The sequence below is a fragment of the Porites lutea genome, chromosome 4 (assembly GCF_958299795.1).
Source record: "Porites lutea chromosome 4, jaPorLute2.1, whole genome shotgun sequence".
In the NCBI taxonomy this organism is placed as follows: domain Eukaryota; kingdom Metazoa; phylum Cnidaria; class Anthozoa; order Scleractinia; family Poritidae; genus Porites; species Porites lutea.
The window spans coordinates 18,658,281-18,676,602 of record NC_133204.1 but is presented as its reverse complement, the minus strand read 5'-3'; the positions used below and the strand labels follow the sequence as shown (position 1 = coordinate 18,676,602).

The following is an 18,322-nucleotide window of genomic DNA, read 5'->3' as shown; positions in this document are numbered from 1 at the left end:
TGTATGCATTTGCCTTTCATAACAATATTTGGTTTAAAATTACACCCACAACTCAACAACATTTTCTACAATTTGAAATACGGCATCAATCTAACAGTTTGTGTATGAAACGGTGAATCACACAGGGCCGAGTTGTTCAAAGCTGGGTTAAGATAACTCAGGGTTAGTGCGAGATTTGAATTCAGATTTGAAAGCTTAAAAAGCATTTCAGTTTTAATTCTTTTTGTCTACAAGTTGATGATTGGAAGCTCTAAAAATAACAGAGAAAATTACCCCAGAAAATGCTTTTGAACGCCAGAATAAGAAACCGGGGTTAAATTTAACCCCGGGTTAAGCGTTAATCGGCCTTCCAACAACTGGGCCCAGAACTACAAAATATAGAAAATAACCTTTTTTACTCACTATGATTAACTTGTCCTCTACCAATAACTTGAAACAAAGTTGATGGTTAACATCTGAAACTTGCATTCAATTCAGTTCATCAAAGGATGGGCACAGAAAAAAATGGGCCGTAAAAAGTCTGCATCCCTTGTTTGTTTTGCTTTGCTTTTCAATCTTATGAAACACTTCTTACAAAATTTGTATCCCTAATCCTCAAAAGAAAGAAGACATGCTTCTAGAAACAAGGAACACAATTTTAATTGAAAACTCATTTACTCATCTTTCTGCCATATAATGCAATGTAATATTATTCTTTTGACAATATATAAGACTCGGGCACTAGTTTTATGAACTTTGGGTGCCTTTGATAAGGGTGACACAAATGCAGCTTCTTTGCATACTTATTTCAATCACATAAACAGTGACTATAGCAGACATATAAATTACATGAAAGTATTAAAGCCAGCCCACAGATAGCTAGCCTCCCATGCAGACATTCCTAGGCCATGTTCTTTGAAGAGGATTGTGTGATGAGCCAAAAGAAAGACAGCGTCAGTGGAAGGCTAACTGATAGCAAAACTTGGGTTTAGTAAAAGGCCACTAAGGATTTAAGCTGTGAGCTGGCTTCCAGAGAGTAACATCTCTCCTTCTCTTTCAATGGTTTCTTCTCTGTGACAGTGCATTCTTTCACTTCCTCTAATCCCTTGTCCTTTGTAGCAGACACCTGCATGTAAAATGAAATTGGGAAAAGAGATTTATTTGATCATTGCTTTTAGAGAATATTACTTGCACATTTGTCTGTGTTACACAAGTAGTAGTATTGTTAATAGCTTTGTTTTCACACCATCATGTATTATGTTTTTGCTTCCCCAAAGTTTCACTTTGCAATTCAGGAACTTAAATTCATCCTGTAAATTGTGAGCATTTCTCTCCTCTAAATACCTGCTTTGTTGGGATCTTCATATAACACAGGTTGGAAATGCTAAGGATATTATTTTGAATTTTAAAACATATCACCACTCCCTGTGTGTATGGATTAATAATTTTATAGTGAATGTTTCTGACTTCTTAACGTAAGTCAGGCTGATATCTCCCAATAACACTGCCTGGTCGGTGGACAAGGGCCATGGTGGAAACGATAAACACAGCTAAAAGATTTTAGAACTTGGTATCAAAAATTAAAAGCTATAGATATTCAAATGCAAAATAATTCAAAACATTTGAATGCCAACTCTGGCATGGTTGGTCTGGAACCCCTAAGATTAAGCTTGGTAAATTCAAAAAACTTGGCGGGTTCACAGCTGCAAACATGTTCATTAACAACCACTTGAAATACTAAAGAACTGACAAAGGCAAAAGAGTAATATTTAAGTTATGTGCTGTAAGAGTACAAAAATATATAAAACACAGTAATCAATGCACATTAAGCAGATGTGTAAATCAACTACATTGAACTTAAAGAAATCATTGACGACTGGCTTTATAGCACCACATTTTAAATCATAGGAATAACAATAAATACAAAAGAGGCGAGGGAGAGCAGGATGTTAAATGAGCACTGATGTCTGTCAAGCACTTTGCAGGGTTCTTGGTAAGATGAAAGAGTAATACAGTTGAAACCCTCTACAAAGGCCACCTTGGGGACAGAAGAAAGTGGCCATTGTAGAGAGGTTGAAACAAGAGTGAATGTATGGACTGTCCGCCAAAAAATGGCCGTTATAGAGACGTGGCCATTGTGGAGTGATTCGTGGAGGTTCAACTGAATATATAATTCTCCTCCTCGTAAACAAAAATTATGGAATGCCATACTCAGGAGGAAGTGACTGGCTGAGTAAGAAACCACATCAGACAAGTTGCAATCTAGCAGTCCTTGTTTCAAGTCCTGCTGTGGTCACTTGCCTGATTTGTTCTTAGTCGCAGCCTTGATTGTTAATAGTTTTAATGGTTGCCTCCAGTGCCAGTTGGGATTTTGAATTCTGTTACATTCTATTTGTTGAATTATTTGTTTCCATAATGATTTGCGTGGAGTGCCTGTAGAAATAGCTGGAATGCATACTAAGTGCACTTTTCACAATAACAAATCTGGCACATAAAGCATGAAACAAGGATCAAAGATGCATTTTTTAGCCCTATATTTCATGCAAACTAGTTTAAATAAACTTGTTTTTCAACCATTTCGAAAGGAAATCTCCTGAAAATGACAAACCAACAATGGGGGCAGCTTCAAATGCATACATTGGTTTCAAAATTAATGGGATCTGTAAAACCACAGAATAACGGGAAGTAAGGAAAATCTTTGTGATGGTGGTGCACACAAGCTAATACAGAAACCAAGGCTTGTTTGGAGGCAGCTGGGGATGCACGTGATACTAAGGCAGGTATATATTTATAAAATCATGTTAGACCGTCTGCTGCAACTTCTATATATAAAATTTAATAAGATAATAATTTGAAAAAAAAGCAAAATGATAAATTGTAATGACTGACAAATAACGTAGTTGACCAAGGGATCTGAGAGCAGTTTCTACTTCTAGCCAAGTTTAAGCAACTTCAATGAGATCATGGCAGTTAGAGCAGCTGAGAATGCAAATGCTTTCTCTTAGTACCACGTGGTAGGTAACCTACCACGTACATTATTTCAAAAATAAAATAATTAGCATGAAGTTTAAAAGCATAAGGGGGATTGACTGGATTTACAACAATTTGATTTGAAGTCCGGGTTGAACCTGTAGAAATTTACATTTTCAATCAACTCGTACTCAGTATTGCAACTTATACCAACTTACGTACCTAGATCAGGGACCAACTTAGTCTTAAGTACCTTAAGGATTTCCAGACGATGAAAAATATCTAGTTTGTCGTGAAACTGCACAAGATTCGCAAACCTTTGCTGTTGCACTGCAGTCCAAGCAACGACGAAGAAAACCAGCTTCGGAGTCACAGAGGTGACACCTGTTGTTCTTTGAAAACGACCCTTCTTTAGAAAAGTTGTCGTTCGAGCAGGTTGTCGTAACTTGGCACACACATCGTCTACCCTTGACAGTCTTTTTATAGCGAAGATCAGTGCTAAGCTTAAGTTTACATCTAGAGGTTTTCTGGTTTAATTATCGCTGAAAGCGAGGTTCGAATGCGAAATGGTAAGCTGCATAACATACCTGCCAAAGATTCAGTCTACGTCATAAATCGTCGCGATCCTGTTCACTGGCATCATCCGAAATGCTCGCACTAAGCTGTTCTTCTCCTGCTTACCGCAGTGTCCGCCTGCAACCAAACGAACTGGTCTGTTAAAGTGTCAACAACACTAGAAAAGATAGGTAAACAACGAAGGCAAAAATAATGAACAAAATAAAGGCTTTCACAACTTACCGGCCCATTAAATACTGCTTTGCACGTTAAAATATAACCTCAGTGACAGCGTGCTGCAACAGATTTTATAATAAGACCGATAAACGTGCAATTACAACACGATTTATCCATCATCCTGCACCATCCGGCACAGCACTTTCTCAGTCGTACTATAGTACGTACTATGGCGGGTGATACCCGGTAATTTGGGTATCATTTTTACGGGTGATACCCAGTACCCTTTGAGTGAATCGGGTGAGATATCGGAGGAGGTCTCAAATCGAGTCGGTCAGCGGCTTTCCATGACAAATTTAAACGTGACGGTTTCACAATGACGAAATTTTTGGGGGAACTTCACAGATTTCTAAGAAATAATATTATCTTCCGGGGTCTATATTACGTTTATAAGTGTTAGATGTGATACGATATTAATTGTTACAGTCGTTAACGTATACAAGTACGGAACTGAAGAATTTTGGTACGGGAAGCAAAGTCGTAAATTTGTGATGGCGGATGGTATGCCATACTTCAAGTCGCATAAAACTCCAGTTGAGAACTCCGAGGAGAGCTTGGAGGATATCGAAAAGCAGGCATGTTTACTGTTTGAAGAGTTCTTAAGAATTACAGAACCCGCAAGTTCAGCTGGTCGGCTTCGGCATGCAAAGTCTGAGCACTCGGACTCTCCAGTCGTACTTAGTCTGAAGAAATCAGTTGGAGGTAAGAGCTTTTGCGACTCATCTTTTTCCTGCTTTTTCGAAAGTCCGTTAAGGGTTAGTTCAAGCTGGGTGAGATCGTAGAACTTAATAACGTGAGTCTTTACTAGTTATATTATGTAGGATGTTTTTTCCGCGTAGAAGCACGGGCCACCTCAAAGACCTCTTGCTCACGCAAGGATTGTCCGAAAGTAAACCATTGACCTAATTTTGTCGAGATCGAGAACACAATGCTTCCTCGAGATAATGCTTTACTTAAGAAAGAGAAAGAGCCAGCCAAAGAAAAGCGTATCTTACGATTTTAGCGGGAAAAACTAGAAAATGAAACATTTTTAATTACATTTGCACGCCATATTTGAATAATAATTATTCAATATGTATGTGCATGATCAAGGACTTGTTCTTCAGTTTAGATATGGGGAGCGGGGATGGGTAGGTAGCTGTTTACAGCGGGGGGTGCAATTCTCAAAAGCTGTCGTAAATGGGGGCAACAATTCGTTATGATGGCCAAATCGGGTTACAGTTTTCACTTTTGTGTATTAACAGCTAGATTTATGCTGTAAGATCCTAACACGAATTGATATTTTCAAACACTGACCCTAATGAATAGATCCTTTCACAGTTTTTTCAACTTTTGACATGTAGCAGTAAGAGAAAATCTGTGACACCACTGGAAAGAGTGCTTTAATATCAGTAAACTTGCCAAGTTTGAGAGTGGTAGGCCTTAACCCTTTAAGCCCTGAAAGTGATCAGTGTCAAAGTTCTCCTTGTAATATCAAGGCTTTGTAAAACAGAGTAGTAATGAGAATTACAGACATGATCACACAAGATGCATTTGCTTGATATTTTATCAGCTTCTCCCGACTTCTTCTGTAGGAAATGAAATAGGGGCTAAAAATGAGAATTCAAATATTGATCTTAGGGTTTAAAGGGTTACGCAAAGATATTGCTCCACAAAGTTGCAAAAATTCACAGACATTTGTATGGTGCCCCCCACATCATATCTTGGTGAGCATTTGGAAGTCAGCCAAGCGTGGTCATCTGAACAAGAATGCTGTATCATGACAGACTAGAAACAATAGAAAACTCCCAAAGCACAAACTCATCCAAAACGCTAAAAATCTTCAATGTTTACTCAAGTTTGGGCTTATAGAAGATAATGTCACAGTTTTTCAATGACCATGAAATTCAGAATCCGGATAGTTAGTTAATCAGTTGTGGCTCTAAAAAAATTTGAAGGAAAAAAAACTACAAATTTTTAAGAAAATGCTTTTTTCGTGAGAGGGACTCTTAAAAGCTGACAGACGTCAACAAATAGCTAAAACTATAATTTCTGTATGTTTGCATTGCTCGAAATCGTGCATTTACAAGGCTCTAAAGCTTTCTGCTGACTTGCAAGGACCCATCTGTTATAAAGATCCCCAAAATAAAGGGATAAATCTCATAGTTTATTAGATATAATCGTGTAAAGTTTGCTTATCATTTTCGCATAAATTATGGCCTAAATTTGGAAACCGCTGCATTTCTCCCATTGGGTCTTTGTGATTTTGGTGAAACTCTGTTCAACGCAAGGTACTACTACCCACTATATGTAGCCGAGAGATTTTCACGAAAAAATGCTGGCAACAGCAGAATTTCGATTTAGACCCCAAAGAGGCGTGGCACTATAACCACGTGACATTTACTCCAATCGCCAAAAATTTTATGCTATATTGTAGATTGATGTATATGTTATCCATGCTATTGTTAGACTTAGGATCAAAGTAAAGGTGGGGATACCAGAGAGCTTCAAAGGAGGATGGTACCCTCACAAAATAACTGGGTCGAGTCACCTTAAGGTAGCCCCAAAACATTTGTGATGGGTAGCATTGATTACAGTTCATCTGTATTTTGAATTCCCCCCCCCCCCCCAAAAAAAAAAAAACACTTGCCCTTTGGGCAAGTTAAGAACTGTCAGGATTCACTGGCCTGATTGCAAAATCCACAAGACCCAGGCTATTGGACACCTGGGGCGGATCTAGGGGGGGTTCGCAGGGTTCGATCAAACCCCCTAAATTAAAACAGCTAACCTCAAAACTTGTAGAAATATAAAATAAATACAGTCAATCTTAAATGCAATAAATTCATAACCAAGTTAAACCTCTGCTGCCCAGTAAAGCTATAACATTTTTTCCATAAAAACAAATACATTTTTGGTTCACTATGAATGTGTGGCTCTTTTAACTGTCTCTGCTTCGGTAAAGCATCACGTCAAAAGTGACTTTTTGTATAGCTACACCTTTCAGGCTTGGCTCTGATGAACATTCACTACGAAAAGCCCGTTGACTACGATGCTGTGGTTCAGCTTTTTGCGGAAAGATACCCCCGAAGAATGCTCCTTATTGATCCCTTCTTTGACGAAACACAAAATTGAAAAAAGATAAAATGCGTTATATTTTAATCATAGATTTATAAATGCAAATTTGTATTGTTTCTACTCAGTTTTGTTATATTTTGATGCAAAAAGAATGGCATTTTAACTTTAAAAAATGAGATGTTAAAACACGCGACTTTGCCTCAGAATGGCGGAAATCGCGTTTCCGAGGACTTAAAATTTCAAACTTTTCGGGGGGAGGATACCCCGGACCCCCCTACGGGCGGGCGGCCTTCGGCGCCCTCTTTCTTCGAACCCCCTATGCTGAAAACCTGGATCCGTGCCAGGACACGATTTTCTTTGCACACTGGTTAAAGGTCAAAATTATGTTCAGGTTAGAATCTTTTAACCTACAATCACAGACAAAAGTAGTTGGGAAGGCTGTACAACTTAACAGTAGTCCATTTTAATCCTGAAAAAAGAGAGTTTTCTCTTTTGCTAAATATCCCCCGTCCCCCCTGTTTAATGTTGGGATATAACAGAACAATTACGCGCACAAACATTAACGTTTTGATCAACATTGGGCCAGGAGCGGGGGGAGGAAGGAAAAGAAGAGGCAAAAAAGGCAACCTTCCCAACACTTTTGACGATGATTGTAGGAGAATGGGAAATCAACTTTAAACGCTTATAAAACTTGTCGCATTTAACATTTGATTGAGATATCTCGCCCTGGAACTGTGCTGATAATGCACATTGCAAAGTATATAAAAAATACAGTAAAGGTTATATTTCAGTAAAATCATAAATAGGAGAATTTTGCATCAGACGTGCGTGACATTTCACAGCGTGACCACAAAGTCCACTGGGTAAAAAGGCTTTCTTTTAAGAACGTCAGAAGAAAACATTTAAGGCCTTTAATTTTCCTCATGAACCAACAGACGTTTTCTGCGCGTGGACTACATAGAAAGAATGGCCACAGGTGGTCTGTTTCACTAGATTTAACGAAAAGTCATGAGGGTATTTTTAAGCAAAAAATGCTATACAATTGCTGTCGTTGTCATGTATACATGTATCTTTTTCATCAGCGGCATTATTCCTGGTTAACTTTTGCCGTTTCCTATCAGCGAAATATTTTGAAAGATGTTACAAATAGAAATGGCATAAAGGCTGCCACAATAAAGGTTTTTTTGCATTCTGGCGGTGTCAAAGTATCCTAGAAAAACGTGATGTTTGTAGTTGCGAGGAAGCAGTGAGATAAGTGCCGAATTAAAATCTTCTAGACTGTATTTTCGCGAGGCCTGAAAGTTATACGGAACCTCTATAAAAGAGTTCATTCAGCCATGTTCAGTGCTCATATAGAAATTGCTGTGCTAGCGTCGCCTGTCAATCATTCAGTTAATTTGAGAACAGTAAACAACATGGGTTTCCACATTACTCCATCATATTACTCCACAAGAAAATGCGAAATATATGCACAATGAACCAACTTTCAAACAAGAAAAGGGTAAAACATGTAAATCATGTAAGAATATGGACAGCTTTTGTCGCATTTATCTACGGAGATAAATTTAACAACTGTTTCCCAACATTACTCCATTTAAACAGTGCCCCATAAAGGTCAATTAGCAAAGTAAGTTTAATTTTAACGCTATCCATGGAGTACTGTTGTATTTTACTTAGAATTAAGCTAAAATATCTATTAAAATTCGTTTGGTTAAGTCCTTGCAAAGCCCCAAACAAGTCAATAAGGCTATTTTGCTCGTTAGCGCTACTATAAAGGAATTATTTTCGGCTACGAAAATGGAGTAATGTGGTGTGTGATGACTTTGCATGTGTTACCCTTTTTAATTAGATTAACGAAGACAATAGACGCCTTACTCTAAATCAAGAGCGTACTTTGTTGTCGTTCTCTGAAACCAGTTTCGAAAAGCAGTGCCACAAGGGCTTAACTAGAGTTATTCAGCCGGAGAAAGTAGCCTCAAGAATTCGGCAAATCTCCACTCAGCCTCATAGTTTGCTCGCCTGGCAAATTGGCATGTGCTGAATGATGTAAAGAATGGGGGAACTGCTAAGGAAGATGTCAGCTACACTGTCGCAATCCGAATGATTTTTGCGGGAAGTGGTGAACGCACTATATCTTGCTTTAAGATTTGGAGCATATCAGCCTATGCTACAGTCAATAGTTTTCACCGAAAATAGTCTTACATTTGTATTTTGGCCCGCTTCCTGTGCCCCAGAAAGAGCAATAGTTGTACTTACCGGGTTGCAAAACATGCTGAATATAAACAGGCGTGTGCGCCAAAAACTGTCTTAACAAGGTACGGCAAATATTTTTTTTCAACAGAGTAATGTTTACGAGTGTTTTTTGAAGACGTTTCTACTGACAAAAAGTCGTCGAGTTTTGACCTTTCACAGCCACACCCAGAATTTTCAGACAATCACAGACAAAAGTAGTTGGGAAGGTTGTACAACTTAACAGTAGTCCATTTTAATCCTGAAAAAAGAGAGTTTTCTCTTTTGCTAAATATCCCCCGTCCCCCCTGTTCAATGTTGGGATATAACAGAACAATTACGGGCACAAACATTAACGTTTTGATCAACATTGGGCCAGAGGCGGGGGGAGGAAGGAAAAGAAGAGGTAAAAAAGGCAACCTTCCCAACACTTTTGACGATGATTGTAGGTTGATTCTCAATTTCCTTTGTCTCTTGGTCCTTAATATTCATGAATTTAAGCTAGGATTCAAAAGAAATTGACAATCAACCTCGGTTAAAAATTTAACTTTGACCTGTAATAGATATTGGGTTTAAAAGGGTTAAAAGTGATAGTGACGATCCTGCCATAACTTGTTGGTCCTACTTGGATTGAAGAAGTAAAGGATCTTCATCTGCTCCAAATCATATGAATACAGTAATACATAAAATCAGGTGATTTGTTGTTGCTCTTATAAAGGAGATTGAAAATTTGGATGTACTAGGTTTCACATTTTGTGACAATTTTTAAAATTTATCTTCTAATATTGCTATAAAATGGTGTAAGTTGTAAAGGGCAAAAAAAATTAAGTTTATTGTCTGTTGTTTATTTGAAGATTCTGTGTTATATCAAAGTGTCTGTCAAATAGTGTATGTGTTCCAAAACAATAAACGACAACACTAATGATGTTAAGTGTTTTTAATGCAGGAAAATACACATTTAATCATTAAACAAAAACATTTTGTAAGAATCTTTTATACAAGAAAATACACATTTGAACTTGTATCAGTTTCACCAGAGTTACAGTCACCTTTCCTCCTTTGCTCTGTAACAAATTTGATTGTCCCCTAGTTAACTTGAACTTGACATCTTGGAGAGTTATGAAGATCTTTAGGAAAGGTGTGGTCATGTTATTTTACATGTCTTTGTTGGGGATCGTTTTCATGGTGATTTGATAGAACTGGAAATATTTATACATAATTATAAGTATTAATTTTAATAAAACAGAAACATTGATTAAACTTTTTTCATAGTCAGGTAGCAAAATTTGTAATCTGTAACTTTGAAAAAGTTCAGTGTTTAAATTGGTTTATTTTTGTACAACAAACACTGTATAAACCTATTACATGTATACCAGTAATATTTTATTACAAAACCATGACTCAAAAAAGGAGGAAAAATAAAGACTTTAGGACAGTCAAAAAAAATCTCAAACTTGATATGACAAAAATGCAGTAAAGAGTAAGAAATGGAAAATTTAATATACTTTGTAACTTATAAAACTTGTGCTATTCATATTATTATAAACTCTTATTGTAAAGCCCTTGACTGTGTGAAATATCCTGCATAATGCTTACGGTACATACAGTTATCTAATTGCACATTTACTACATTATTTTATTAATTATCAATTCATGGAGCTTTTAGTACAAGTGTATCTGCTGTTCATCCTGTTGAGGACCTTATCACATGAATGGCAGTCCGTAACTACAAGAAAACACACATTTAGTCAGAGGATGATTACATAATAGCTACTAGTTAGATTGCTGTCTTACCTAAAACAACAGTGTCCAAAGCTGAGAAAAGAACTGGGAATTCTTAAGTCTTTGGATTAATTTCTGTCAGTATGGTTGTCTTTATTTTTGGAAGTAAAAAGGGTAAAATTTTTATGTGGAAATATGACTTTTTGTTAATGTTATGGGTCATAGGGTGATCTTTGACTTTCAACTGGAAGCAAAGATGTTAATGTGATATATAGCTTTATTATTGATATCCTTTGTTCTAGGTGTCAGGGAATGCTCTGAGTCATATGAAGAAGATGACATGGTACCTGATAGTCAAATTATGGAGAAGGGTCCTGCTGAGTCTCGAACACCCTTACCAGCTACAGGAGTAGAGCAACCTGCAGATCCAACAATACAAAAGCTGGCTCATCAGATGCAGCTTGCTGGTGATGCTCTTACAAGTCAATATGGAAGGCATGTGACGGTATGAACAAATGTAATGCTTTCCACATATTTGTATAACTTGTGGTTTAATTATATATTGCCTGGAAGATATTTTAATATGTAATGGTTAAATCATGTCCTCGCTTTCAATGTTATTTTTTTTACGTTTTGGGTTTATGACAATCAGGGTGCTGTATGATCAGTAAGGTTTTATTGGGAGAAGTTGCTGTACTTACACAAGCTTTGGATAATTATACATGAGGGTTACTTCAATCAGAGGTTAATAATAGAGTTCAAACCAAGGATTAAAATGAACCACATTGTAGTTTCCAAGTCCTTTAGATGTGTAAGTTGGTGAAAGACCACGCAAGTAACAACAGTCCAATTAATTAACAATTTATTAATTAGCAATTATTGCTAATTTTTGCTCAAATTACACATAAATATTAGGGGTGATATCAATCGTTGAGATACTAGTTCTGGGTTAAGAAATTATGGAAGTACAGGTGGCCTGAGTGGAGTAAGTTCCTTCTTATCTCATGGCTATACCCCCTAACCTAAGAACTGATAATCATAGAAGTGCTGACATACCGCATTTATTCGGCTGTCAGATGAGTAGAGTCAGCATAAACAAGAATGACAAATAAATAAAAAACACCTAGCTTTAAGCCGAGACCCATTTGTTACAAGACTTTTATCTACGGGAAAACCTAACATTAATATTTTGAAAAAAGTGTGACCTTCTGCAGGAAAGTGTACACTAATGCTTTTCTGTTAAATGGGCAAAAACTAACAGCTGATGAATGACATGTTAAGATTGAGCCTTTCAAAGTGTTGTAATGGTTTGATTAATGCTGTTAACAGGTGAACGAAAATTTCTGATGGTTTTTGAAAGTGTTCAAATGGATTGCCAGGGCTCGAAATTGCGACTGATACGGTCGCCAATGGCGACCAGATTTCTCTGTGATATAGATTTAAATTAAAAGAGTAAAGTTAAAACAAAAATTTCATATATTGCGATCTAGGTTGCGGAAGTAAAATTTCACGGGATTTTCAGAGACAGATTTGGCAGAAATTTTCACGGGTAACTTCGCTGCAAAACAGCTGATTTCGTGGGAATTTTCTGGGCAAATTTCGCTAGAAATCGATTGATTTTGCACTGATTTGACGACCGTGTGTAATGTTTGTAACAGAGATAATCTAACATATTCTAGCAACAAAGCGCTCGAGAAATGAACCAATGGCAAAGCTTTTAACATCATGACTAGTGCCCAGTTTTTCGCAACATAGTTTACGCCTGGTAATTTTGAGACATTTTTCGCGCATTGTGGTGATGAAGTTTCAAGGTAAATTTGCAAAGATTCGGCAATTAAACGGCCCCAATAGCCGAGATAAGTTTCAAATATGTTGTATCGACAAGTATTTGATAAGATTTCTCGCGAATTTCACGGTATTTGGCACATTATTGTGAATTTCAGGGGATTTTCCGGTTTTTCCTGAAATTCGCGGCTCAGCGACCGCGCTAAATATCAGAAGCCAAGCTGATACTGTGAGCTGCTTCATTTACATCATACAAACTGGCGACTAAAAATTTGTACCTGGAGACTACATTTCTCCAGTTTGTCGCCAAAAGGCGACCTGAAGATTTTTTTAATTTCGAGCCCTGATTGCCTTGATTTTCTGAAGGGTTTGCTTGACAGGTTGACTAAACAACATAAACGGCTCACCTGATCAAAGTTTTCAACAATATATTGTTGTTTGGGTTTTTCACTGCTATCAATCTTTCTTTGTGTCTTCATTGTATTGAAATGGTCACAGAAATTGCCTTTTAGTCAAAATAAACCACAGCAATTTGTGTAAAAATCACCTGGCTTATAGCCAAATAAATATGGTATTCCTTGTCAACACGTTAGAATTTACATGGTCACTCTTTTGCTTTGATAGGGAGTCCAGAGTCATTTAGTCTCATTTGTTCTGGAGAATGCTGCTTCCTTGACGTATGATAGGCTGAGTCAAGAGATTGATAACATGGTGGGCAGAGATAGGAGTTGGTCAAACTTTGTCATGGCAATGTGTCTCAGCAAACGGGTTGCTGAGGAAACAGCGAGAGCTTGTGGAGCAGTCACTGATTACTTCAAACGCTACATAAGTCAGTCATATAGTCGGGCAATGCAACAAGCTGGAGGAATGGTAGGATCTTGCTTCATAATTTACTGTACATCATATAATTATGTGATTTTTAAGGTGGCTCGACTGGATTGTTTAGGGTGGATACCTCCCAAGTTTGAGCATTAACTATGTCGGCATGAGTAAAGATATGGAAAAAGGTTACCATAACTGTATTGTATAAAGATGAAAATTTCCTTGATTGTTGAGAGAATTTGATAACTGATCAAAGTATTTTTTCTTTGGGCATCATTTTATTAACCCTCATAACCTTTTCACTTGATTTTGTATTGATAAAGTCACATTGCCATGGTAACTTGCAAAATTCCTGGATGACAACGATAAGGAGCTTAAGCAATAACCACGGCGACGACAACCAGAAGGGCAAAAAAGCAACACATTTATACAAGCAAAACAACAACTTTTGAATGTTTATCACATTTTTTTGTCCATTTCGTAGCTGTTGATGCTCGACTGCGACATAAAACTTCCTTATTTCACGCGCTGACTTTAGGGAGTAGGTGAACACAACACAAGAATTTTCTTTTTCTTTTGTTAAACTTAGATACAGTCCTTACAGATTTAGCCCTGGAAAATTTTGCCAACATTTGACAAATTAAATGAATTGAATAAGAGCGATGAAGTTTGAAATAGTAGGAAGTCACTTTTTAAGTTACGTTTTCAGTTTGTTGTCATCCAGAAATTTTGCTACCATGGCAACGTGACATAACGACTTCTCCTCTCTATTGCTGGGAGATAATTGATGGTAGTCACTCTTGAGACCTAAAGGGTTAACAATTTCCTCATTCACCACTAATAGAGGCACTTAACTTGCAAACACTGTTGATATTTTGTTTTCTTTTAGGCACCATTTGTAGAATCCAGAGGTCGCCCCCAATAAAATTCAGGCGAGGCACGATTAACCCAGCAAGTCAGGAAGGCATCTTCTGGAAATCAATGTTGTATTTCAACAAGAGTGTTATTTAGCTCTGTGCTTGATATGTTCAGGGGGAACTATGTAAAAAATGCCATGTAATTAAATTATCCTTCTTGGTTATTATTGTCACTGAAATACCGGCAGTTAACCTTTTTGCCTTGTATGTTTTATGTTCCCAAATATTCAGACCATGTGATGCTCTCAAGAGAATTTGCCTTTTGTTTTTTTTTATAAGTTTTGCACACATAGATGTATGCATGATTTGGATTAACGACGAAATAGGATTTAAACAGCACTCTGGGGTAACTTCATGTGATCTAAAATGGTAAAACAAAACAGGCAAGCTAAAAAGGTCTATTGTTCCAAGAACCCCGACCTTCTAATTTAATCAACCTTAATCATATCTTTCAGTGCAGAGTTTGTAGCTTTTAAATTGGGATTGCTATCATTAGTAAGTTTTTTGAAGGCCTTAAAATATTATTTTATAATCTCTTCAAGAATAAGTTCTTGTAAGGGTCAAGCACTTGCTCTTTAACTTTAAAGTTAAGCCTAGAAGTTGTGCCATAAAATTCTCTATTTCAACACTCCACTCAATGTGCAGTATAAATTATGATTTATTAATTAACGCCTTGCACTTGGAAGAGTGCCTAAGTGGCCAGTGAACAGAATTGATCTTCTACAATCCTTCACCTTATTGTCAGGATATCATAATTAAGTGTGTAAAAAATTTTTTGGCTTCTGTTGAGGTATTCTATAAAGCTGAGTTGTTTAAAGCACTGTTTGTGAGTCAGCAAATACAGTTTGTGAGGAGTATTACCATAACACAGGGCTGTCTGTAAGGGGTGGGCACCCAGGAATTTTCCCTGTCTACTATGAGGATGATCCGTAGATACTTTCATAGGAAACAAAGAAAAATAGAACCAAAAGAATTTTCATAACTGATCAATTCCTACCTAGTAACTGCATATACCTGGCAACAAGAAATCTTAGAGACAGCCCTGGTAACAACTCATGTTCCAATATTAGTGCTAATCACGCTTCAATCTCATAGACCTAATGGACTAACTCAGTGTTGTATCCAATGCAAATCTCCCGGGGTTAAGATTCTTTGTGTATTGTATTTGCATTATAACGTGGCATTCACATTTAAATGATATGGAAATTCCGAAAACTAAACGTTTTATTCCCAAAGGGTTTGAATTTGGTACAACGTTGAGTTAGCTGAATAGGTCTATCCCAGGCCCTTGGTTTTCAAAAGATGGATAGCGGTAGTGTTGTTCAGAAGGTAAATAATGCAATTAGTTTCCCAAATAATTAACCGCTGGATGATGATTTATCTGGTGGATAGTGTTATCCAACGTTTGAACAGCCAGGGCCTGGGTAGCTCAATGGTTCCTTAATATTTATCCTGTGGACTAGAGGCTCTCCAACGTTTGAACAATAGGACCAGATGTGCAAGAAGAAATGATGTATTTTCCAATCAGTTTCCATTTATTTTATTTTGTTGTTTCCTTCTGCTTTACCCTCTCCAAGAGAGAGATGCATTTGATGAAAGTGGTTCTCTGTGAAACAAGAAAAAAGAAACTGGAAACAATGAAAAAGCACTTTTAGATTAAATGCATTTCAGGTATTGTTGTGTGCGAGACCTGGATAAGAGTAAATTCGTACCTTTTATAATCAAATGATAAAAAAAGAAATAAAGTACTTGAATGCTTCTTAATTTTTTAAATGATGTGTGAAGTAGAGAAGTTGATTGTAGGAAAGTTAAACAACAGCTGGGGTCAATTTAATAAAACTTTTACAAGTGTAGCTGTTGTTCTCAGACTCTAAAACAATGGCTACAATAATTGTAAATTGCACCTGTAAAAGTTTCATTAAAGTGATTCCAGGATACAGTCTGTACCACTTAATAGCAGTGTATGTTAAGATTTTGTGGGGTGGGGGTTGGGGAGGTACTCCCTCTAATGGCCTATATACGGGGAGGCTCCAATCCAGTGTTTAAGGCTTTCAAACATGTTAGGTGGCGAAAGTGAAAAATTCATTTAAATTCCAAATTCCTTTTTGTAAAATCATAAAACATAAAATCATTTTAACAGTACTGTTCAAAAGTTCTGCCAAAGTGCCAAAGAGGTTTCAATTGAATGGAAACACCACAGCTTTTCATCCAAACGTGAAAAATAATATTGCGATCGAGTGGTTTGTTGCATAAGTGTTCCTAGGAATTCAGGGTCATTCAGCGGCCTTACAGATGGTGGACACGTGTCACGAAACGTGCCAGTGACAGGGAGTGATGAGAAGCGGCTGTATCCCCAGGGTTGGCACTTGCCAATTGCAGGTACGTTCTTCCTCGCTTGGGCTTCCTGTGTACCCTTCGTCGGGGCGTTCTTGTTCGGCACGTCAGATTTCCAATGCAGACGCCTGGCAGTTAAGAAAAGTACCAAATGATCTGAGAAATCCCACTTTTGATCATAAAACAACCAAATCTGGCCATAAAAAGCCAAATCAGGTGAAAACTGATTAATCTATTGTTCCAAATTATTGGTGTTTCAACATTTTTTCCGTTTTTGGAAAAACTACTCTTCTAACTGCCAGGTGCCGATTGGCTGTTTGCAGACGTCCGCGAAAACAGTTTTTTTTGCGGGGTATCATTAGATCTATAAATAAATTGCAACGGGAAAGGGTTGACTCAAGGTTATAGCACATATGGAGGCTCCGGGTGAACGGCTTCTGTAACTGCTTGAAAAATGGTAACCGCGCTGAACTTTGAAAGGAGAGAAAGAGTAGGGTTACCCCTGGGGTTACCTCTCCCCTTTGTACGGTCTCCTCGCCGCAAAGTTCTCCAGCTGTCAATTTGTCTGCTGTTGCATTCAAGTGCGGTCGCGTTGATCACCACTTACTTACTCATTATTCGAGTACTTCAGGGGGGCAATCTGGTTACTTATTGGGGGAAATGGGGTTCAATTGAGATTGAAAGAAAAAAGGTACATGAGTTCAGGGGCACCTTGTTATGGTAGTGGACTATTTAGTGTTTAGCCACTAATTATTCCTTTCATATTTCAATTTTTTTTCACAACCCCTACATTCAGTACTTTTCAATTTTACATAATTTTAAATTTCCCCCGCCCCACCCATTTTTTAAGGGAAAAGCCCTGGGGACGAGGTTGAAATTTCCCCCATAATTTTTATTCATTTAAATAATGAAAAAATCGCCCGAAAATCCTCATTTATTGAAACAATGACTCTTATCCTGTTGGGCCACTTTTTGGTTGAATGAAATCTTGGCAAGATTTGAACAGAACGGGCTGAAATAAACGAAAAGCAGGAGCCCATCAAATTTGATGGGCTCCTGCGAAAAGTTTTGAGCAGACTTACGGCCTCCTTTTATGGCCACAAGCTTTCGGGGCAACGATATCTAGGATAGTTTGGGTGTACAAGTGTTAGTTATGATTGGTCGATGGTAGTAGGCAAGGCAACCATAAACGTCGTTGCGCCGAAAGCTTCTCTGTCCCATAATTCTCTCTTGCTTGTACCCATTCCCCTTCTAATTTCTGGAGTGAGAATTGGGCTTTCTTTGCCGGCATGTAAGCTGTCTCTCTATTTCAGACCACGTGATGCATGTTACCCCAGGGAACTTTTTCTTATTAATGTCGGTCCATCTGCATGCGTATATGTATGATAACTGAAACAGGAGCCAAATTCTCTTGGAAAATCACGTGGTCTAAATTGGGAACTTTCCCTGAAGCTATCAGGGTCAGTGCTAACAAAACGCATTGCTCCTTGAAAATCGACAAAGGAAAGCTCTTAGGATTAGGTTGGAAAATCTAACGGATAAGCTTATCAATGAAGTCTACAAAGCCTTGTTGCGAAAGGTTGTTACTATGCAGGTACAAGACAGGCATACGTTTTTCGATGTTTAGGGAAAACGGTTCAAAAACCATAAAAAAGAATGGTTTATTGTGAATTCTATAAGATGTTTCCGTGTTATATAATTTTTTTCACATGATCGAA

At 37.6% G+C, this 18,322-nt stretch overlaps 1 protein-coding gene and 1 long non-coding RNA gene across 2 annotated transcripts; one reads left to right on the top strand and one right to left on the bottom strand.

Annotated features, from left to right (window-relative positions):
- Positions 1–664: 664 nt before the first annotated feature.
- Positions 665–3,873, bottom strand: LOC140935429 (uncharacterized). The gene is made up of 3 exons (XR_012165204.1): positions 3,748–3,873; positions 3,537–3,642; positions 665–1,105 (listed from the first exon to the last, which is right to left on the bottom strand). It is a non-coding gene; the product is annotated as an uncharacterized lncRNA (long non-coding RNA).
- Positions 3,874–4,045: 172 nt separating this feature from the next.
- On the top strand, positions 4,046–16,043 carry LOC140932759 (uncharacterized). Its single transcript, XM_073382270.1, has 4 exons — positions 4,046–4,443; positions 11,049–11,251; positions 13,156–13,401; positions 14,243–16,043. The coding sequence occupies exons 1-4, from the start codon at positions 4,233–4,235 to the stop codon at positions 14,276–14,278; spliced, it is 696 nt and encodes a 231-aa protein (XP_073238371.1). The 5' UTR covers positions 4,046–4,232; the 3' UTR covers positions 14,279–16,043.
- Positions 16,044–18,322: the final 2,279 nt, after the last annotated feature.